The 23,135-nt window shown below is 42.7% G+C and overlaps 1 protein-coding gene across 2 annotated transcripts in view; it reads right to left on the bottom strand.

Moving 5' to 3' along the window:
* Positions 1 to 23,135, bottom strand: part of CCDC6 (coiled-coil domain containing 6) — a 121,641-nt gene that overhangs the window by 55,768 nt on the left and 42,738 nt on the right. For both annotated transcript variants that reach the window (XR_003005945.1, XM_024765232.1), the window contains exon 2: positions 11,546 to 11,695. Coding sequence is in view for 1 of the 2 variants with exons in the window: in XM_024765232.1 (XP_024621000.1) it covers positions 11,546 to 11,695 (150 nt within the window). In the remaining variant the exon portion in view is untranslated. The remainder of the gene's footprint in view (positions 1 to 11,545; positions 11,696 to 23,135) is intronic.

The raw sequence follows: 23,135 nt of genomic DNA, 5'->3' as shown, positions 1-23,135 counted from the left end.
AGAGCCCCCCGTCCCAAAAAAAAAAAAAAAAAAAGCCTATGATCCCAGGCAAACGTGTCTACAGACCACTCCAGCCCAGGGGCTTCCAGACCACAAGCCCTGCCGGTCACACAGCACTACGCTAACACAAGCTGCTGCACCCCGAGCCCACAGCCCTGGTCACACTGCCCTCTGCCTAGGGTACCTGGACCCCTCCCTCCAACTTTCTGAAACTCCCACAGCTCCTTCCCATACGCCCTCAGCATCATGTATACTCCCCGCTCTTCAGGCTGGGATGTGCGCAGTGTGCTTCCGGTGCATCTCCACATCTTGTTCATGGTGTTTTCATATCCTTTCTATGAGCTACATTCACGGTGCTTTCATATCCTTTCTCTGAGTTACTTCAAAAAGCAGCTAATACTTCAAGGCACTAGTTACTGTGGAGCAAGCACTTTACGCACATCAATGCACTTAACATTCCTAACTCTGTGGTAGACACTACCATCTGCACTTTGCACATTATGAAGCCACAGCTTCGAGAAATGAGGTAAGCTGCCCAGAGTCACACAGCTGGTAACAGGTAGATCCTGGCTTAAAATACAGGCTTCTGGCTTCAAAGCCTTTATTCTCATCCCTGACGTGTGCTGCCACCCTTGAGCACCTGGGTGCACTCTCAATCACCCTGACAGCACTGTGAGCTCTATGAACAGCAGTGACCAGGATTTGCTCAACTCTACCCCAGAGCATCTAGAAAAATGTCTTATCTATGCAAATGCTGACTGGATGAATGGTAATGACCTCACTTCCTACAGACTCTTTCCCCCTAGATTAAGCCTCCGGATGAGCAAAATAACCAGGCAAGTAGAAAGGATACCACTGGCTTGTATATATATGGCCTCAAATCAAGAAATATAACATCGCCAGCACCCCAAAGCCCAGTGCATCCCTTCCAGATCACACCCTCTATCCCCTAGAGGTAACTGCTCTCCTGATTCTTATTGTATTCACTTCTTTGCACCTTTTTTTTTTTTGCAGTACGTGGGCCTCTCACTGTTGTGGCCTCCCCCTTGCGGAGCACAGGCTCTGGACGCGCAGGCTCAGCGGCCATGGCTCACGGGCCCAGCCGCTCCGCGGCATGTGGGATCTTCCCGGACCGGGGCACAAACCCGTGTCCCCTGCATCGGCAGGCGGACTCTCAACCACTGCGCCACCAGGGAAGCCCTCTTTGCACCTTTTATCTTAAAAGATTTTACTTTATTCCTAAACATTAGTTTTTGCTTGATTTTATATTCTTTTTTGTCTAGCACCTTCTGCTAAATGAAATTGTGATTTCATTCACCCCTGTTATTGAGTATAGCTGAGGTGTGTATTTTTATTGCCTGCTAATATCCCATTGGATGAGTATATCAAAATTTATCCACTCTACAGATGATGGGTATTTAGGTCATTTCTAGTTTTTCACTATTATGAGCAATGTCACAAAGAACATTCTTCTACACATCTGGTGCACACGTGCGAACATTATAAGATATACCTAGGGGTGGAACTGCTGGGTTAAAGACAATGAATATTTCCAACTTCATTAGGTAATGCCAAATTATTTTTAAAATGGTTGAAACTATTTCCATTCTCTGACAGTATGCATGGGGATTCTCTAGCAATATCTTTCTTTCTGTGGTTTATTTTACCTTTCCTGATTACTAATTGGGTTGTGTACCCTTCCATATGGTTACTGGCCGTTTAGCTACCTGTTTATATGAAGAGCCAGTTCAAGTCTCTAGCCATTTCTCTTTGGGGCTGTCTGTTTTTCTTGCTGATCTGTAGTTTTGTGTTGGTTACATATGTTGAAAATACCTTCCTCCACTCTGTGGCTTGTCCTTGCAGTCTCTCTACGTGATCTCCTGTGTCTTTGGCCTTCTTCTCCAGGCATTAATTAATTAATAAAAACATCCCCAAATTTGTATCTTTAGCCCAGACTTCTCTTGTTAAGAGAACCTGCCTATCTGTTACTTACATTTGGATGTCTAGACATCTCAACTGCACTTCTGACCTTGCCACTCCAGGTCTACTCCGCTTGCCATCTTTTCCACCTTAAATGGTGGGAAAGAACTCTATTCTTCCAGTCATTGAGGCCAAAACCAAAGTCTTCCATGATCCTGTCTTTGACTCACACCCACTTCTAATCTCTCCTAAAGTCCTGTAAGGATAGTCCCTCAAAATGCACCCAAAATTCAATAAAATTTTATTTGTAGGTGAAACCTGTGGCCTAGGGTGATGGTACCTTCCTCCAGAAAATTCCATTTTCTTCTGCCAGGCACCAGAGGTCTGGGTCTACCTTAAGCCAAAACCAAAGCTAGCTCTCTAGCTCACCCAGATGATGCAAAACTGGTTCACTCTGGTCCTGAGGGTGTAGCTCTTCATGATTCCAGCTTAAAGCGGGGGTGTCTTTTCTTTGTCCTCACCTGTGGCCAGCCCCGAGCTCTGACTTCTGTAACCCCAGCTCCACACAACTGTCAAAAGCACAATTCAGTTTCTTGGCTGTTGTGTAATGAATAAATAGCAAATGTGCTCAGGACGAAAGGAGCCTTGGGTGCTGGGTCTCCTTCTCAGTTCCTACCCTCCCCAGATCTCCAACAGTTGTTCACGATCTTGTTAGTTCTTTCATTTATCCTCGGTGAGGTTTGCCTGAACTGTCGAACCTGTCATTTTCTAAAGGGAAAGGCGTATATGACTTTTGCAAGGGAAAAAAATTGGTAGGCCCTTCCAGAAAATTAATTAGTTTAAATGTTGTTTTCTTGTCAGCATCCTCAACACCAAGGACAAGCTCTCACCTCTGAGTGGAGGGCTCCAGTACATGGGGCTTCCCGTCCACTCACAGTACCTAAGGGGCTAAGTCTGAGTTTCCTAGATTCCCAGTAGCATCGTGCTGCTTAAAGCATTAACACATTTAGGGCTTCCCTGGTGGCGCAGTGGTTGAGAGTCCGCCTGCCGATGCAGGGGACATGGGTTCGTGCCCCGGTCTGGGAAGACCCCACATGCCGTGGAGCGGCTGGGCCTGTGAGCCATGACCACTGAGCCTGCGCATCCGGAGCCTGTGCTCCGCAACGGGAGAGGCCACAACAGTGAGAAGCCCACGTACCGCAAAAAAAAAAAAAAAAAGCATTAACACCTTTAAAGAAATCTGGTTAGGAGGGAGGTTTAAAAAAGATGCTCCACAAATAAGATAAAGAAGTCCTTTAGGCTCTAGAGTTAACCTGCAAAAAAAAATCCATTTCGTAAAAACTAGCCTTTTCTTCTTTGAGGAATAGAGAGTATTTAGCCCAAAGAAAGAATTCATTCTAAGCTGAGACCTTACTGTAAATTAAAATAAAAAGCCCCATCTTTCTTATCCAGTTTATGAATAAAGAGGAAAAAGGAAAGTAAAGATAATTAGCAGCAGGATATATAACTCTGTATTTTAAGGTAATTACTAACTGGGCTGAGTGTAAACTGTTTTGAAAATGAAAAAAAATTTTACCCAATAAATGCAAAACGTTGCAACATTTATAACTGTAGTTTTGAAATCATTTGAAAAGTGTTTCCAGTGATAGCTCAAGTCCATCTACAGTTACCGAAAAAAAAAAAAAAAAAAAAGCATTAACACCTTTAAAGAAATCTGGTTAGGAGGGAGGTTTAAAAAAGATGCTCCACAAATAAGATAAAGAAGTCCTTTAGGCTCTAGAGTTAACCTGCAAAAAAAAATCCATTTCGTAAAAACTAGCCTTTTCTTCTTTGAGGAATAGAGAGTATTTAGCCCAAAGAAAGAATTCATTCTAAGCTGAGACCTTACTGTAAATTAAAATAAAAAGCCCCATCTTTCTTATCCAGTTTATGAATAAAGAGGAAAAAGGAAAGTAAAGATAATTAGCAGCAGGATATATAACTCTGTATTTTAAGGTAATTACTAACTGGGCTGAGTGTAAACTGTTTTGAAAATGAAAAAAAATTTTACCCAATAAATGCAAAACGTTGCAACATTTATAACTGTAGTTTTGAAATCATTTGAAAAGTGTTTCCAGTGATAGCTCAAGTCCATCTACAGTGGAGCCAAGTATCCTTCAAACACCAAGATTCACCTTTTCAATTAGAAAAAACAATGCTTACCCCCTATCCTGGTGAAGAAAGCAACCTCTCACTCCAGCTTCACCTCATTATTTATTTATTTATTTTTAAATTTATTTACTTTTGGCTGCTTTGGGTCTTTGTTGCTGCGCAGGGGCTTTCTCTAGTTGCGGCGAGCGGGGCCTACTCTTTGTTGCGGTGCACGGGCTTCTCATTGCGGTGGGTTCTCTCATTGCGGAGCACAGGCTCTAGGCGTGCAGGCTTCAGTGGTTGTGGCTCGCAGGCTCTAGAGCGCAGGCCCAGTAGTCGTGGCGCACGGGCTTAGTTGTTCCACGGCATGTGGGATCTTCCCGGACTAGGGATTGAACCCGTGTCCCCTGCGTTGGCAGGTGGATTCTTAACCACTGTGCCACCAGGGAAGCCCACCTCATTATTTTTAATTTCCTTTTCCTTCTACCTTTATTTCCTACCCGTGCTTTCCCGTATTTCATCAAAGAAGTCAGCCTGGGAGGCTTCTAAGCCCTTGCCCTTGCCCTTGCCCTTACACTTTGGGGAGGCTGGCACATTAACTCTGGCCGTAATGACAACACACATGCACACACTTTGAAAAAAACTCAGTGATTTCTGAAGACTAAAGCACTGCATCAAATTTAGTGTATTTTCTAATCACAGTGCAAATTATGTGAGACTGAGATTTCTGGCATGCTGCTAACAGGAAAGTTTTGGCTTATAATTTGCCCTCTGGTGGTTGCAGCATTTAAAATGCAATGAAAACATCCCAGAAGCCTTTTGCAGATGCATTGTGAACACAATGTATAAGCCCCTTGCTCCGTGAAAAGAAACAAAGAACACACAAAGCTGAGGTTCAGATGATTTGGAATGAAAAACAACAACAACCAGAAAACCCAACTTTGCCCCAAATGTTCTGTTAGCTATTAGGTGATGGCCAATTTTCTTGCTCAGCATTAATAGCCCTGAAAAACTAAAAGCCAAGAGGGCCACTGGTCGAGCCAGCTTAATGAAGAACATATTTCAAAAGCTCTTCCCCCCTGCCATCAGGGAACAAGTTTTCACCTGAATGGATGCAATGGCAGTGTTAGCCTTGGTGCCTTTAAAATGAACTAAACAGAGTTTCATACATATTTATCACCCTGACATGTGATTTTGCTGCCTGAACAAACAAAATCACTGCACTGCCGTCTCAGTGACTTGGAGAACTTGAAGTAAAAAATGGGAGCCTCACGGCTGGACCTAGAGTCTGTCATACAGAGTGAAGTAAGTCAGAAAGAGAAAAACAAGTACTGTATGCTAACACATATATATGGAATCTTAAAAAACAGTACTGATGAACCTAGTGGCCGGACAGGAATAAAGACACAGACGTAGAGAATGGACTTGAGGACACAGGGGAAGCTGCGACGAAGTGAGAGAGTAGCATTGATGATATATATACAGTACCAAATGTAAAATAGATGGCTAGTGGGAAGCAGCTGCACAGCACGGGGAGATGAGCTCGGTGCTTTGTGACAACACAGAGTAGGGGGACAGGGAGGGTGGGAGGGAGATACAAGAGGGAGGAGATATGGGGATATATGTATACATATAGCTGATTCACTTTGTTATAAAGCAGAAACTAACACACCATTGTAAAGCAATTATACTCCAATAAAGATGTTAAAAAAAAAAAGGCAGCTTCAGATTCTGGTGTACAGGCTTGAGAAGGGAACTGGGGGTCTACACTCACTTCTAACGCCTGAGGACACTCCAGCTGCCCAGAGACACAGCCTTGCAGGGGCTAGGGAAGTGCACGCTGCAGAAAAATCCTGCATCCAATCACCTGGTATTGGAAGAAGAAACTACTTCTCCAGACTGAGGGGAGGAGAGGGAGAAGGAAAATGAAGGTGAGCCTTTGCCTAGATGAACAGGCAGATTTGGGGACTTACCGAAATCCTTCCTCTCAGTTTCACTCCAAACTGCTCGGCAATACATCATTTGGTATTGGCAGCTTCAGCAGTGGTTTTTGCCCACAACTTCCTTCCTTCCCTCCATATATCATCTTTCCATAGATGCTAGGAAACTGCAACTGCTTTAATTCCAGGAGGCATTTTCACCTCGGGGAGCAAGTCAATAATGGTAAAAATAAGCCATGCTACTTAACAAGAGATCCAGGAGACCTTTATTCGTAAGTGCTTTCAACCATCAATAAGAATGTGCCTCCCCCATAAGAAAATGAGTACAATAATTTCTAGTATAGCTATAGTGGCATTACTTTCTGAGGACCAGATCCAATTTCAAGTGTGAATCTAAAGAACAAAACTACAAACCTATCTGTTATTTTAAGGTCTAAAGTTTGAACACTGGATTAGCGGGAAAAGATTCAGAGATACATATAATACCTAGCACTCTTGTCTCACTCCTGTTCCAGCCTTTTAAAAAAAAGCTTAAAAAAAATATTCATTACCTTTTGGCAGTGGTCTTGGTTGAGAAGAGTGCAGGCCACAAGTGAACAGGGCTTCCCAAGAGCAGGAAGTGAACCTGATGCCTTGGGCTTACAAAAAACTGAGGAGAAAATCCACGAGTGCTAAAACCACCATCAAACTCAGCAACAACAGATCTTGCAGTTGGCACTGGTGACGGGTGGTTGGTGGTTAACAGTTAGGCGGCGGAATTAAGGATTTTTTTATTTTTAAGTTTTAAGACTGAGGGGCCAATGGAATGAATCATATCAAGAGTGACAAGACAGTTAAGCCAATCATTAGAGCATTCTGTTTATGCTAGCTCTTAACGATGTGGGCAGTCCAGAATCTTCCATCACTGCAAAATGAGCCTGACTTTGCAAGGAGCTCCCGTGCATTGCTGTCCATGACAAACAGATGCAACTATGATAGTGAAACCAAGTAGGACCCTTCAGGGCCTTACCAGGGAGAGATCTCCATCCTACCCCCGGTCCCTGCTGCAACCCCTGCCTCTTGGTCTGTAGCAAAGCTTTAGCCTCCTTGGCCTTCTCTGAGTTCCAAAGGGCAAATTTAACCAGAGAAGTGAGAAAACGGTCAAGCAAGACAGAATAATAATAGTTTAGCCATAAAACAAAGTCAAGGACCTTTAGTTCCTCTTCAAGGGCTATAAATAATATCCTAAGCCATATCCTTGAGTTGTTTTGCAGATACTAAAACCCTCACCAGGTAGAAGAAGTCAGCCGCATGCTGGCCACCAGCACACACAGACCCCAGACCGACTGGAACCAGAAAGTTGATGACTGAGATTCCTGAAATATCACCATTACCTCGCCATCAACCAACGAGAGAATTGTGCATGAGCTGATCATGCACCTTGTAACCCTCTCCCCTCACATTGTCTTTAAAAACTCTTCCCTAAAAGCCATTGGGGAGTTCAGGTCTTTTGAGCACAAGCTGCCTGTTCTCCTTGCTTGGTGCCCTGCAATAAACACTGTACTTTCCTTCACCACAACCCGGTATCAGTGGACTAGCTTTTTTGCGCATCAGGTAAGCAGACTAAAGTTTGCTTCAGTAGCAACTGCAGGACTGTGAGCTGTAAAAGTCAGTGACACAGAAGGAGGTTTCAAAAGGTAAGGACAAAACAGTCATCAGAATTTTTAAATTTCCTTTTTAGGAAGTAAGATATTTTCCGATTACAGAAGTAACGCACATTGCTTTCTACAAAATGAGAAGGAGCATAAGAAAATTCACCTGGTGGGGTGGTGGTGGTGGGATGAACTGGGAGACTGGGATTGACACCTATACACTAATATGTATAAAATAGATAACTAAAAAAAACCTGCTGTATAAAAAAAGTTTTATAGATCAAAAAAAAAAAAAAAGAAAATTAACATAACCTATAAGCTCAGCACCCAGGTATAATTACAGCTAACGTTTCAGAGAAGAGTCTTTTAGACTTTTTTTCTAACATAAATATTATATATCAAATTCTTCTGGAGAGTTTGCTCATAAAACATTTCTTATAAATTTTAATTACAAATTATGATTAAACTAAAACCTCTCTTCAAGGCATTCCAGGGCTGAATTTAGTTCTAATGTAGGCTTGGCATTAGACTAGAAGGCTCTTTTTCAGACCATTTTCACCAATCAGGTCAATCAATCCCATGGTCTGGGCTCAGAAGGATGCGGATCTTTCAGACCAGAGTGTTCACAAAATCAAGGTAACTATCTTGCAGATATATACAAAAACAAGGGAGGAAAGCTGCATGCTTCTCTCTGTGTGTGTGTTTTTGTTTGTTTCAGACGGGCTTAACATATTTGGAGACATTGAACCTATCTTCCAAACCTGACCTTCTAAAAGGGCAAAGGGATTTCCACTCATCTACACTTAAATAAACTTGATTCAGTTTTTAAAGGCATTAGATACCACCTCTATCATAGCAGATGGGAAGGGAGGTATCTCCTCTATAGTAATAATCTCGTTTTGTTCCCAGGACCAAAGAATTCCTTTGAAATGCACATAAAAGCACTGCTCAATCACTATCGGAGACAATAGCCATAGAACAAATGACAAAACCAAAATTGTTTCATAAATAGCCTCCAAGCAGCCTTTGGGTGAAAAATGCTAGACACTTCCCTGGTGAACAGGTCAATTTACTTCTTTGTCCATCAGTGTCACCTGCAACACAGGTTCTCTTAGTAGGCTATCATAACAAGGTCTTATCCAGAAGCAAGCGTCCTAGAGAGTCTTAATGAAGTAATTACACAGTTGGAAAAGTCTACTGATACCAATTACTCTAAAAATCTTCCAGATGGAGATTAGTTCTACCATACTGGGTGGCAGAAGATGTGAGCCTTCAACAAAGGACTGGCTGAAATCCTTCAGGAAAGCCTGGGGGGTGCGTACAGTAGGCCTACAGCTCTTCTTCCCTGCATCTATACAAGATCCTTCCAACTGGCCAACGGTAAGAGGGATTCTCGGGTATTTACCACAAAATGGCATGCTGTGATATCTGGTGTCTAAAGTGAGAGATCACCTACCATGCCACAGAACAGATATAGCTCCAGAACTTGCCAGAGACCTCAACCTCAAACTACCTGCCAACTGTGTCCTTTCAAAACGAAGAACCAGGGGTGGGGAATGAGGAGTTATTTTTTAATGGGTTCAGAGCTTCAGTTCGAAAACGTTCTGGGGATGGATGGTGGTGATCGTTGCACAACAATGTGAATGTACAATCCTTAATGCCACTGAATTATACACTCAAAAATGGTTGAGAAGGCAAATTTTGTTTTGTTTATGTTATTTATATTTTACTACAAAAACAAAAAATATATATGGCGTAAGAACCAAGCTGAGATTCATGAGAGATTGTCTCAGAGACATGCTGACCATCCATTTGTCCAGATTCGACAGGTGAGACCACTGACGAGCTACAGACCCACCTAGAGCTCCCGAAACAATAGACTCACACCCTCGTACTGGACACTTTGTTTTGACTGAGGGCAAACATAAGACCCGGCCATGTGAAGACAAGCGCTCCACATGACAGACTACTCTGGGCAAAAACAGTTTCTTGTGCTGTTCAGTTTGCTTATTATTCAGTACCTTTAGAAAGATCCACGCCCCTCAAAAAAATTTAAGTTTTTGATATATGAAAATTTTTTTCTCTTGACCAAGTAAAACTAGTTCTTTTAATGTAAGAATTGTAAAAAAAATCACTATGTTTTTCCAAGTTATAGCTTTATTTATAGGATGCTCAGAGCTTAAATTTTAAGTTCAAACCTCCTTATGCCAAGTATATTTCTATAACTAACCTCCTTTTCGCTGCACGTGTCTCTTGTGCTTTCACTCTGTTCAGCAGCTTATTTTAAGGGACATCCACGTCCTTGGAAAGTAGGTGGGTCACGATAATAAGTGAATGAGAGATTAGTTATAAACGACACGCTACAGACCACTCACAATGAAAAGAAGTCTTTCCAGAGAAAAGGAGTATAATCTGGCTAGGTTTTGACTGCTTTATAATGTACTTTAATCAGACTCCAAATACCAACGACTATGCAAGTTGAAAACCAAAAAATGTTTCTTGAAGTGTTAAAAATCAGGACACCTGATTACACACTAAATTCAGAAGAGCAAACGATAATCGATCGCATCCTTATATTTCTAGAAGCAACATGCAGAATGATTCGTCTAATGCAGCCAAGGTGAGGTAGAGTCAAAGGTCAAACTAACCTTCTTCCTCGTTTTTTGTCTAAATCAGAATACACAGGAATAAAGAAAAAGTTTCAATGCAGAAATTTCACCATAAATCTCTGCTAGACAATAATGCCTGGGTACCTCTATCCGTCACGTTCCATCAGCTACCATATAAACCAAATTTTGTGCAAGACTGCAATGGTATCTTTATTCAGTAATTAGGTAGGAAAATGAGAAGAAAAGAAAGATGGGGTAAAAGTTGCCTGGACCATTGCATGGTCTTAACACTAAGGTTTCTGGTCTTCTCTTCTAATATTTTATATGTTAGAAGGTAAGAGAAGAATTTAGGAAGTTTTTTAAAAGCCCCAAATAGCCTTGTGTTGTAATCTCACTAAAATATGTATTTCAATCAAATTAATGAGTGAAATTGTTAGTAATACCAGTGAATAGAAAATACAAGGGAGTGTTCCTACCTTTTACAGCCATCTGACAGAACGGTAATTGTGGTCCTCCTCGGAAAATTTTATACCTCCCCACTATTTTGGACACGCTTTGTTAAATAAGGAAAACTCAGTGTCCTACTCATTCTCAAGTTCATATTAAATACACCGCAAAATATTTGCCCTAAACAAATTCTACTTTTATACTTTACTAGTAAGCTTCGAGGAAAACCAAACCAAACAGGAAGGGGAGGAGGAGAATCTCTGAACTAGAAACATCAAAACTTCTATATATTTTGTGTGTTGTCTTCTATACACCATTAGCGATAGATGTTAAGTTTCAACATTTGTTATTTGTTCGGTAACGTATCACTCACCCATGTGAACACGATTGTGTAAAATTTCAACTATCACAGATACGTATCTTTTTCTCCCCCCAAATTGACATTTCCCTTTGTGTCCTCATATATTCGTGCAAAAGACCCACTTCTGCTTGCCAAAAATGTTTATGTAGTCATTACAGATTCCACGCTACAGGAAAAGAAATCTCATATTTGGTGTTAATCCTCACAATTCCAAAATACTGCATACAGCATTTACTCCTGCGCCGAGGCCTCAGGCTTATCAGCAGTTCCTTGAAATGCTCAGGGTATAAAGTATCTTACCTTACCTCGGCAGGCGAGCTAGCAACCACAGAAGCGCAGCCTTGAGTATCACACTGCTACCATATTCACGAGGTATTTTTAATCTCTAAAGAATTTTAGCTACAACCTCATCAGCAAACGTTTCAAGCAAAGTGCTGTATCAAAGTCATTTTTTTCCTAGGGAAGAAAACAGGCAGGGAAGAGGAGAGGGGAGAAAAGGTAATTTACCTGCATCAATTTTCTGGAGAGCTCATTCGTGAGGAACTCTTCTTCCTTCTCGTAATTTACAGCAAGGGTTTCTTTCTCCTTCTGCAAAGCCTGAATTTTCTTGAATAAAGTGTTACTGATGAATTCTTCTTCCTGCTCAGCCCGGGCTTGCTGTTAAAATAAAAAAGAGAACAAAAAAATATGTTAAGGAAACAGGAATTTACTAATTGAAATATAGTTCTTATTTCCAGAGAGGGCACCCATTTTAATTAGAGCTCTATTTTTAACTGTGAACCAATATACCCCAAGAAGCACAAAACAGAGGAACTCAGTAGCAGCTATAAAAGTAAATCTGTTACCCCAAAGGGCCTCCCTGTATTATGCATGGCCCCTCTTCTTAAAGAGATATTCCAAAGAAATTAACAAAGATTGTTTTGCAATTTTTAGAAGCCATCCCAAGTCAATCACCAGACTACAGAAAGTTTCTTCTCGCATAGGGCAGACGGGTCCAGTATTGGAGTATATGCATCGATTCATGACAACTCTCTACAACTCTCCACATCCCAAAGGTTCAGAGGTAAAATACCTAGGCAACATTTTTACTGAAGCAGAGAAGTACCTCTCGCTTAAAAGTGAAATCGCAAAATCATGTCATCTCTTTAAGATGTTACTGAAAGGGTTTCGGTATGCAATTTAAAAAGCAATACAGATAGACATAGATTAATTTACATGTTCGTTGAATAGTTGCTGGAAGGAAACACAGCAAACGGCTAAAAAGTAGTTAACTGCAAAGCAGCAAGAATCCAGGGAGTGAAGGGTAAGGACGGATGAGAGTGTCATTTTTCACTTATTTATTTCCCTACTGGGAATTTTCTGGAGGTGAGGGCACGGACAGGCATTACTGAGCATTAAAAACAGAAGAAAAGGGGGTCAGGCATAATTCCATGGAGATGAAAATATTTTTCTGCAGATCCCTTCCACCACCTATGTTCTAACAGAATAAACAGAAAAACCAGCCATCCTTGAAGGAAATTAATCTTTTCAGAAGAAGGGTACTTCTTTCAAATGGACTCAACTCTATTCAAAGTACTGTTTAAACTGCAACATTTTGATGTGTTAATCCCCAATAATGCATTCCTGTTTCATCTGCCAAGTCCAGGAAGGGAGAACTGCATCAATTCCAAGCCTCCAGTACCTGTCACTTATAATAATACAAGAGAGCTAGAGGGCAGGAGACAAAAGGGCACCTACATTAAACAGTTACCACCTTTTACTGTAAAAGGTCCGCCAACCACTCCCAACTCAGCTGGTTTGGATTTCTGTACATACGCACTGACTTCCCCGACACCCAGGGCCCCCTAGAGCCCTGATTTCTGGGGAGCCCATCCTCCCTGCTCCCCATGATAGCAGCAGAGAGAAGGATGCCAGGGCCTGGAACTGCCTGCCAAGCAAATCTACCAAAGAAAGCCACGTGTATGTAGTACTTAGACTGAAAAACAGAGCTACGTAGAAAATGGAAACTTCAGGAGGAGGTGTTGCAGTCCAGTTCTTTAAGAGCATTTTGGGATAGGCCGGGAGATGTGAACAGCAAAGAACACATCACTCATCTAATAAGGTTTTATGACCAGCCAAGCACATCCGGGGAGCAGGCCCTAGGTTCCCAGGCCCTTACAGACTCCGTAATTCATTAGCACTTCTCAAGGTCACACTCCTTACTCCATGGTCAAGGGAACACTGCCCAGGACTGGCACTTCCCCCCTTCCCTTTAAATTAACCTCCAACTCGGCTTCAAAACTCTCAGACCTCAAGATCTCATCCTAGTGCAATGGGAAGGAACCCAAAGCATTTATTTCAGGCATATCTGACACACATATCCAAGCCCGCAATCTGTCTGAGCTACCTGTTTTTCTGGTTTTGACTGACAAAGTTCTATATGATTTGAATTCTGATTATTCTAAAAGCTACAGGACAAAAATGGTAGAGAGGGGAACTGTAATGCCTTTGCAGGTGACTGTGCACTTAGATTTCAAAAGGTTTGCCATAAATTCATTTCGTTATCAAGTCAGACTCAACTTCTTGCCTATTACCAGGCTTTCCCTATGTTCAATGACTGGGAAATTTACCCACAGACAGTAACAGAGAACCAGACTCAGAGGCCCAGCAGACCACCTCCCCCCTGTGCACAAGGACCCAGAAGTGAGAAGCTGAGAATAAGAGGCCAGGCCCTAAGGGTTTATTCATGAAACTTCCACCTCAGCCCCTCACCCTTCCCATATTTCATCCATCATTAAGTTACAGGGGTAAAAGGTCTCAGTGTAATATAAAACAAAACTCTGTGATAGAAAATAGATTAGTAGTTGCCAGGGGCTGGGAGGGGTGGAGGTGGGAGAACGGGGAATGACCGCTTCTGAGTACAGGGATTCTTCTGGGGTGTCGAAAATGGTGCGGAATTAGACAGTGCTAACAGGGTTATGTAACCTGGTGAATATACTAAAAGTCAGCGAACTGTACACTTGAAAATGGTGAATTTTATGGTATGTGAATTATAACTAGATTAAGGGAAACAACTCTAATAATTAACAGGGTCCTGTATTTCACAGAGCATTGGGTTCGCTTTGCAATTCTTCCCAGGGAAAGTAGCAAATTTATTATAAAAAGGATCGGGAGGACTTCCCTGGTGATCCAGTGGTTGAGACTCCACGCTTCCACTGCAGGAAGCGTGGGTTCGATCCCTGGTCAGGGAACTAATGCCTTGCAGCCCGGCCAAAAAATAAAATAAATAAAATAAAAAGGATTCGGAGAGGGCGATGTTCGAGCTAGATCTGCTCTGAAAGTGCCTTCCAAAATGAGTGATGGTTGTGAGAGACTCGAGCTTTAGCCAACAAAATTCTTCACCACTTTAGAGTAGCCACTTATTTCTAGGCAAAGCCCATTTATAGAAAACTCCACTCACAGGACCCACCACCAGTGTGAGGAACTGTTCTGTGGAAGCTAGTTAAAGCCTCTCTAGCTTAACGAGGGGTTAAGCAGGCCGGGCACAGATTTTGTTCAAGGCTTCATTTTGCTAACGTTTAAGCACGGGGACTGTCACTCTGCCTCCCACTGTCATCCCAGAGAAAAACCACACATCTGAAGGGCAAGACTCGAAGCCCCTGAAACATAAAACCCCAGTTCACCCTTTTTCCAACTGGTCAAGGGGCACTGTTAGAAATTAACACGTAAATGAGGACAAAAGACAAAGTGCCGTATCCAGTACAGCCCCAGAGAAAATTGGTTAAAAGACCAGCTCCAGGGGCTTCCCTGGTGGCGCAGTGGTTAAGGATCCGCCTGCCAATGCAGGGGACACGGGTTTGAGCCCTGGTCTGGGAAGAGCCCACATGCCTTGTTGCAACGAAGCTCATGCACCACAACTACTGAGCCTGTGCTCTAGAGCCCGCGAGCCACAACTACTGAAGCCCCCGCGCCTAGAGCCTGTGCTCTGCAACAAGAGAAGCCACCGCAATGAGAAGCCCGCGCACCACAACGAAGAGTAGCTCCTGCCTGCTGCAACTAGAGAAAGCCCAAGCACAGCAACGAAGACCCAATGCAGCCAAAAATAAATTAAAAAATTAAATCTTTAAAAGACCAGCTCTAGTGTACTAAGAACCAGAGTAGGCACCATGCATCACAGACAAGCAGGAAGCATCCATCTGGAATTCTCCCTGCAGCTTTCTTCCCATTCTTTGTGCATTATCTTCTCAATCTTAATCTTAAATCCTGGCTTTTTCTTCCCCTAAACTCCAAAACAGGCCTTTTTATTCAGGCCATAAAACAAATTACCTTTCCAATTTATTTCCCCCAAGCCAAGAGCTAGGTAGACAATGGCAAAACAGGCCACGTGCCATTTGCAAGGAACTAGGGGTCAGGCAGGTAGACAGAGCAAAGATAAAACAGGCTAACATGGAATCTCATCAGTTTTATCAATCTATTTCCCTTTTATCTGCAATGCTTTAAAATCAGCATACCTAAACAAATTCAAAAATAAAACTATATTTCCAAAGCTAAAATTTATTTTAAAATTTAAAATCAAGGTTTGCCTATAATTCCATAAACTCTCAAAAGAAAATGTGAAGCAAAAACTTAGGAACTCTTTGTTTTACATACGTTTGTAGAGTTGAAGATTGGGAAAATCTGGGGGGAAATTTTTAAAAACCTGTGATTAGAGATATAGAGAACAAACTAGTGGTTACCAGTGGGGTGAGGGAAAGGGGGAAGGGGCGTTAGAGGAGTAGGGAAGTAACAGGTACAAACAATTAGATATAAAATAAGCTACAAGGATATATTGTACAACATGGGGAATATAGCCAATATTTTATAATAACTATAAATGGAGTATAACTTTTTAAAATTGTGAGTTACTATACTGTACACCTGCAACTTATATAATATTACACAGTAACTACAGTTCAATTAAAAATATGATTATATTTTCATGTTCAATAAGGTTCTAACTGCTATGTTCAGAAGCAGAGTGAATGTTGGTATAACCTTATTCACTTATCGGTGTCTGCTACTTTGACCCTCACCCAGCAGGGATCACTCAATGTGTGACGTGAGGACTAGAGTACAAAGCAAGTCTCCATCACTCTTCCCCCATCCTCCTGGGAAACACACACACACACACACACACACACACACACACACACACACTCTCTCTCTCTCTCTCTCTCTCAGAAAAAATTCTTTTCACTTGAGTCACCACATATTGAGGCAACCATACTCTAGGTGGGCACAATTTTCTGATAAGGAAATCATTCTCACCCACTGCTCTCACGACTGGGGCACAAATTTGACAGGAGATTCCCATGTGATTGTTTAGTGCTTCTGTTCTTTATCAGTGGTATTTTGGAGATCAGGGGTTAGTACAGAAAGGAGAATTCAAACTCTCTCAACAATAGCACTGCTGAAAATGCAAGTACCAAGACCAAAATTATGTAAAATGATGCAACTCATCATCTGTCAAGAATAAAAAAAAAAAAGGACAGTTTCCAAAGCAAAAAAATATAGGCACTATCTATTTCAGAGCAGGCATGGGTAAAGGATATAATCAAGAGAAAGTTCAAGTACCTACCAAGATAACACATTTGCATTTGTTTTAAAAAATTACTTTTAAGTTGAATGCTGACTTGCTTTAATAACAAAAAATCATAATAAATAATAAGATACCTTGAAGCTCTAATGCTTAAGAATCCAGGCAGGCTCTATTTATTATTTTAATTCCTTAAATTTAGGAACCTATTTAAATGTATTCTTCTAATTATTTAAATTTATTATCCCGTTGCTCAGTCACTTACAGTACAAATTTTAATCATCTTAACACATCAGTTCGAAACAGCATCTGAAACCAAACTGTCAGGATAGCAGAAACCACCAGGGCGACCGAGTAACACTCGGTTCTTTTCTCTGCTGTCATATTTATTAGGTGCATCACTGCCCATATCAATTGTTCTGGGAGATGCTCGGCGTTCAGTAGAGCTCATGACTGATGGCTGGCACCTCTTATAGGACTCGCTTGAACATCGGTCATACCCATGGGTTTATCAGCACAAACCATTATGGTGCAGTGGTCCTGCACTGGCTAACACTTTAAGTGCCAGTACTGCAGGGGTGGGTGACAAGTGATACATGTGACAAGCCCAAAGTGCACACCTACGTTTCTTCTATTAGAAGAACTAGGGAAATAAAACAGCAAAAATGTGACTTAAAAAAAAGGACTAGGGAGGTGATGTCAATTACACGCCTAAGTATTACAACTCTCTATTTAGTCTATGAAAGCACCAGGTAATTTTGTGCTTCCTTCACACTGCGTACCAGCCCACAGTAAAAGCAATTAATAGCTGATGGACGAAGGCACTTATATTATTTATTTCCTTCCAGTATTGCCAGCAAATCACTAAGTACCCAGGAGCCAGAAAAGAATCATGATTAGCCCTCACAACTGGGCTGTTCTGCCCCAGACACTACGCCCAGGCCACTGTTCCAGGACTGGAGGGCAAGAGCTCAAACGGCAACAAAGGGTGACTTTCAGGACAAGAGAATCTTGATGTTAAAAAGGACCCTAAAGGTTACCGAGCTTCATCAAGCTACAGTGCCTCTCAAACCAGCTTCAGTGAAAGACCGCGTCCTCACCACCAATCTGCAGGGGACAACGCATCCCTCTGTGCATGTCCTATTAGACATGACGAGAACACAGCTCCACAGACATGCCTCGTCCCATGAATTCAACAACACCCAAACTGGTCCACGCCTGGCTCAGGAAGATAAGTCCACTGGTCACTTGCTTGGATACAGAGCAAGGAGAAATTGCTAGAGAAGCTGCTAAATGTCTGCATGGATTATGGATTAAGAACTTATCTTTCGGTGACAAAGAGTACAGGTCCACAGGCCACACTCTGAATAATGTCACTGGTGGGGGCATGTGTCTGATGTGCATGTACACCATCAGACTCTGGGGTCAGGCTGCCTGGTTTGCAGGGTGCCTACGGCCACCTCCAGCTGTGTGACCCTCAGGGAAGCCATAGGACCTCTCTGAGCCATTGCTTTCTCCTCTGTAAAGTGAAAATAATGGCACCTCCTTCTGAGTTGGTTATGAAGATAAAGTAACATAATTCACATCAAGAGCTTATGTAGTACCTCGCATGAGTAAGCACTCAAGAGATATTTACAAAAAAGCTTGAGGAGGGGGCATGTACAGGATGATTCATGAGAAATCAGTGAAATCTTACAGAATCTCCACTTAGCTAAAAGGAGAAATGGACAGAATTATGGCACATCCACGGGGCGGGGGGGAACACAGTGGAACCATTTTTTTTAAAATATGGTTTGTATGTACCGTCATAAAAAGATGTCTAGCAACAAATGGCCAAGTGAAATAGCGAAGGTAAAGGTGGAAGGGCCCCAGGTTGAGTTCCCAAACAAAAACCACACATCAGGGACACAAACCGCTATGCATCAGTTAACAGAAACTATCTGATTACGATTCCACGCACAGACACTAACTACCCTATCCTCACGATAAGCAAAGGCTTCAGACATTCAAATTCTCACAAACTATAAAATAATTTTATCTAAAACATGCACAAGGAAACAAGAGGATCACAAATGTGAAAGACATCAATCGACTCAGCATGGAAAATGAAAAGTTGTAACACACAACTAACTAAAGACTAGGATGAGTAACGGTAGAGAAAGAGGGAGGGAGCATATTTGAAGAGATGGTGGCTTCAACTCCACAAACATATGCAAATCTGAGAATACCCCGTAACTAATCTAATGAAAGACCTGAGGGAATTCCCTGGCGGTCCACTGGTTAGGACTCGGTGCTTTCACTGCCAGGGCCTGAGTTCAGTCACTGGTCGGGGAACTAAGATCCCAGAAGCCTCAGGGCGCAGCCAAAAATAAATAAATAAACGCAACTCCTCATCCTGTGTCTGTTTTTGCCGAATCTGCCAACCCTATCTGGCTTCCGAGTCTCTCGCCGTTACACCAACTTCAGCTTTGGGGGTATAGCACAATGCTCACACCCTTGCCCCTTCTTTAGCAACAGACTGCTTGTTCAAGACAGTTTTCAAACAGGTTCTTTGGTATTTTCTCATTCTTCCTCTCAAAATTCTTTATCCCCTACTGCAACAGTCACCAGATCCATAGTATACTCAAACTGCTGTTAGGTCCCCACTCCAGTATAACTCCCAAACAACCCTTTCCCCAAAATGAATCATGCCCCCAAATCAGCGACCTTCTTTCCATTACAAAACAAAGCTGTGAGCACCTAGCAGCCCTTTCTTTGCTGAAGAAAGCAATCATATTGATTGCTAAATTATACTAAAATGTGAAAGACTTTTTTCCTAACCCTGATTTTTTTTTTTTTTTTTTCTGAGAAGACAGGAGGACATAATAGGATCCTTGCCTGAGTATCTTCATTGAGAACAAGTTCGTTCTATCAGTTACCTACTGCCATGTAACAGGCCATAAGTATTATCTGTCATTATTCTATAGGTTGATGGGTGGGTGACTCCTTGGTTGGTTTCATGGCGCTCAGTCCCAAGGCTGCATTCAGCTGGAGGTTCAGCTGAGCTAGATGATCCACGATCAAGGGGTAGGAAATAGATTCAAATAGACTCCATGTCTTAATGGGAGGAACAGTCAAATACTGTGCTGGTGATTTTCAAGTGACCACACTCAACCAGAATACTTCCCTTTTTCAAAGCTTCTTCCCTTCTTTCGAAGGCACAGATTTCCTAAAATCTCTCAAAGTTTTTCGGTAACAGATCAGAACGAGAAAGGAGCAACTCTAGAATTTGGTTCGTGTGTGCAGTCAGATCTAAGTGGGAGGACTACCTGCACTGGTAATGACCACCAAATTCAGTACAGTCAGAAGCTTTTTTCTTGTTAAGCTTACATGATATACTTGTTCTCTAAACTCCATTCCTCTCTTGCTGACAGCACTAGAGAATGTAGTCTCCTGGCACAGTAATAGCCCATTTTCCCAATTAAAAACACAGGAATGGGTCCTGCAGTACTATCATGGGTAATCTCAGATCTATCAGCAATAAGTAAAAAGAGATCAGACAAAAAATATCGGTGCCTGTCTCAAGCCACACAGATTTGTAAGAACAGGGCTCACAAACTAGACAGATGCAGAGATATATGGACAGAAATGCAAAGGGAGAAAGGACCACATCAGTGTTGTGTGCTTATGATTCACATCACTGATTAACTTAAATACGTGATCTTCACGTTGATTAAAAAAAAAAATTAACTGAAGGCTTTCCTTTTTTTTTTTTTAACGTCTTTATTGGAGTATAGTTGCTTTGCAGCATTGTGTTAGTTGCTGCTGTATAACAAAGTGAATTAGCTATACGTATATATATCTCCCCGTATCTCCTCCCTCTTGTGTCTCCCTCCCACCCTCCCTATCCCACCCCGCTAGGTGGTCACAAAGCACTGAGCTGATCTCCCTGTGCTATGCAGCTGCTTCCCACTAGCTATCTACTTTACCTTAGGTAGTGTATACATGTCAATGCTACTCTCTCACTTCGTCTCTGCTTACCCTTCCCCCTCCTCGTGTCCTCAAGTCCATTCTCTACGTCTGCGTTGAAGGCTTTTCTTTTAATACATTTAAAGAGCTCCACGGGGCTTCCCTGGTGGCAAAGTGGTTAAGAATCCGCCTGCCAGTGCAGGGGACATGGGTTCGAGCCCTGGTCCGGGAAGATCCCACATGCCGCAGAGCAACTAAGCCTGTGCGTCACAACTACTGAGCCTGCGCTCTAGAGCCCATGAGCCGCAACTACTGAGCCTGCGTGCTGCAACTACTAAAGCCCATGTCCCTAGAGCCCGTGCTCCGCAACAAGTGAAGCCACTGCAATGAGAAGCCCGCGCACTGCAACGAAGAGTAGCCCCCGCTCACCGCAACTAGAGAAAGCCAAGCCCATGCGCAGCAACGAAGACCCAACGCAGCCAAAAATAAATACATTAAAAATAATAATAATAAAAAAATAAAGAGCTCCACGGAAACAGGTAACATTCAACAGGTAAATAATCTCCAGGGGTTATTTTGGCTCAAAAGCCATGGGGGAAGTTATGCATTGCTCTTGGAATACGTGTCTTTAAAACAGGTCTTCGGGCTTCCCTGGTGGTCCAGTGGTTAAGAATCCACCTTCCAGTGCATGGGACACGGGTTCGATCGTGGTCGGGGAACTAACATCCCACATGCTGCAGAGCAGCTAAGCCCGCAGGCCACAACTAGAGAGAGACCAGTGCACCGCAAGAGAGATCCCTCATGCTGCAACTAAGACCTGACGCAGCCTAATTAATTTTAAAAAACAAACAAACTGAGGTCTCTATCATTTTCTTTCACAAGTAAACCACCAATGCCACACTCTCCATACATCTACCTCCACCCAAACACCCTGAGGTTTCTCAACCTGGCACCGGGGCAGTGACGGAGACCCGGAGAACAGGGATATGAAGTGTCTACAGCTCTTGGGAAATGCGTGTTGCTCCTCTGTTGCCACCTGTGCAGAGTCAGGCAAGCTCTACGCCAAAGAATCAATAGGGGGAGCTGTGGGCAAGTGACCTCTATGGGACAGGAAGGCAGGCCAATTCCGGACAGAAAGACTGAGGGATCCACCCCTCCTCCACTCTTCCCCTCATACAAGGTACAGTCCCCCAAAATGAGAAATGGTGAAGGAAATGAAAAACGACAAAACAAAACAAAATTCGAGCAAAGAATGAACTCACCGGCAGTCAATTTCACCCTGAAGGTAAAGCTGACTGTGAATGAATGATTCCAGATTGAACACTGGTCACGCACCATTCGTCATATGCCTAACTTGAAGCTTCCCTATATCAGGAAACGTGTCCTTCTAACCACATCCCCACTGTTTCTGACACGGTAGGGGTCAGCCTCATTGCTACTCCCAGAGACATCGCTCCCATATGCTCCCCCTTCCCCCAATAATAAGTTCCCAACCAGAACCGCTGACAAGTAAGAGCAAACTACAGTCGTTAGATTTTTTAAATTTACTTCAACACGCATGACAGAGTATCTCGTATACGGTAACCGCTGTGTGGACATGGCAGTGAATAACAGACATTGTCCCCGCCCTGAAGGGGTATATAATCCTTCTAGCAATTAAAGAAAAGTAACATCTTAATCCATACATTTAGCAACTGGCCTTGGAATGGTCTTGGCTCTATAAAATAGCCTGAAGAACCAAGGGATTTAAAATGAGATTAAAAGGGCTTCCCTGGTGGCACAGTGGTTGAGAGTCCGCCTGCCGATGCAGGGGACATGGGTTCGTGCCCCGGTCCGGGAGGCTCCCACATGCCGCGGAGCCGCTGGGCCCGTGAGCCATGGCCTCTGAGCCTGCGCGTCCGAAGCCTGTGCTCCGCGATGGGAGAGGCCACAACAGTGAGAGGCCCGAGTACCGCAAAAAAAAAAAAAAATGAGATTAAGATGCACAGAAGAAAAAGCTAAGTATTGTATCCACTACGGTAACAGAAGAAACGGTCTGGCACATAAGCACTCATACACCTGTTGAATAATGAGGAGCGTAATCGTATACAAATATACAAACTTTATATTATGTGTGTGTGTGTATATATTTATTTATAAATGCATATTTAACTCTTTGGACTCTCTTCTTATAATAAATGATAAAGGCAGTCAACGTTAAAGAATTGATTATACTTCTGGCACTGTAGCAGCCTCTTCCATATGGGCCCTCATTTCATCCACACATTGGCTCCACACATTTTAGCCCCATCTCATATACGGGGAAACAGGGGCTGAGCATGGTAAAGCAACTTGCCCAAGCATCCAAGCTACTAAATACCAGGGCTACAATCTTCCACCCTGGACTGGTTCCAGAGTGCCTAGCTCTTCTACGTCCTACCCCACCATCCAGGAACAACGTCTTCCCCTGGGACAAGGGCTGTAGAACCAAGCTCCAGAAGCCAAACCCACTAACTTGCTAGTAAAGCCAACATCATCTGTGCTGTCACACAGCGACTGAGCATGACAAAGCAGTTCATCTTTGCAAGGAGATACCCCGTAATTTCCCTGCCTGAA

The sequence above is a fragment of the Neophocaena asiaeorientalis genome, unplaced genomic scaffold (genome assembly GCF_003031525.2).
Source record: "Neophocaena asiaeorientalis asiaeorientalis breed wild unplaced genomic scaffold, Neophocaena_asiaeorientalis_V1.1 scaffold183, whole genome shotgun sequence".
Classification (NCBI taxonomy): domain Eukaryota; kingdom Metazoa; phylum Chordata; class Mammalia; order Artiodactyla; family Phocoenidae; genus Neophocaena; species Neophocaena asiaeorientalis.
Note: the sequence above shows the minus strand (reverse complement) of the source record. Positions and strands in the feature narration are given on the sequence as shown.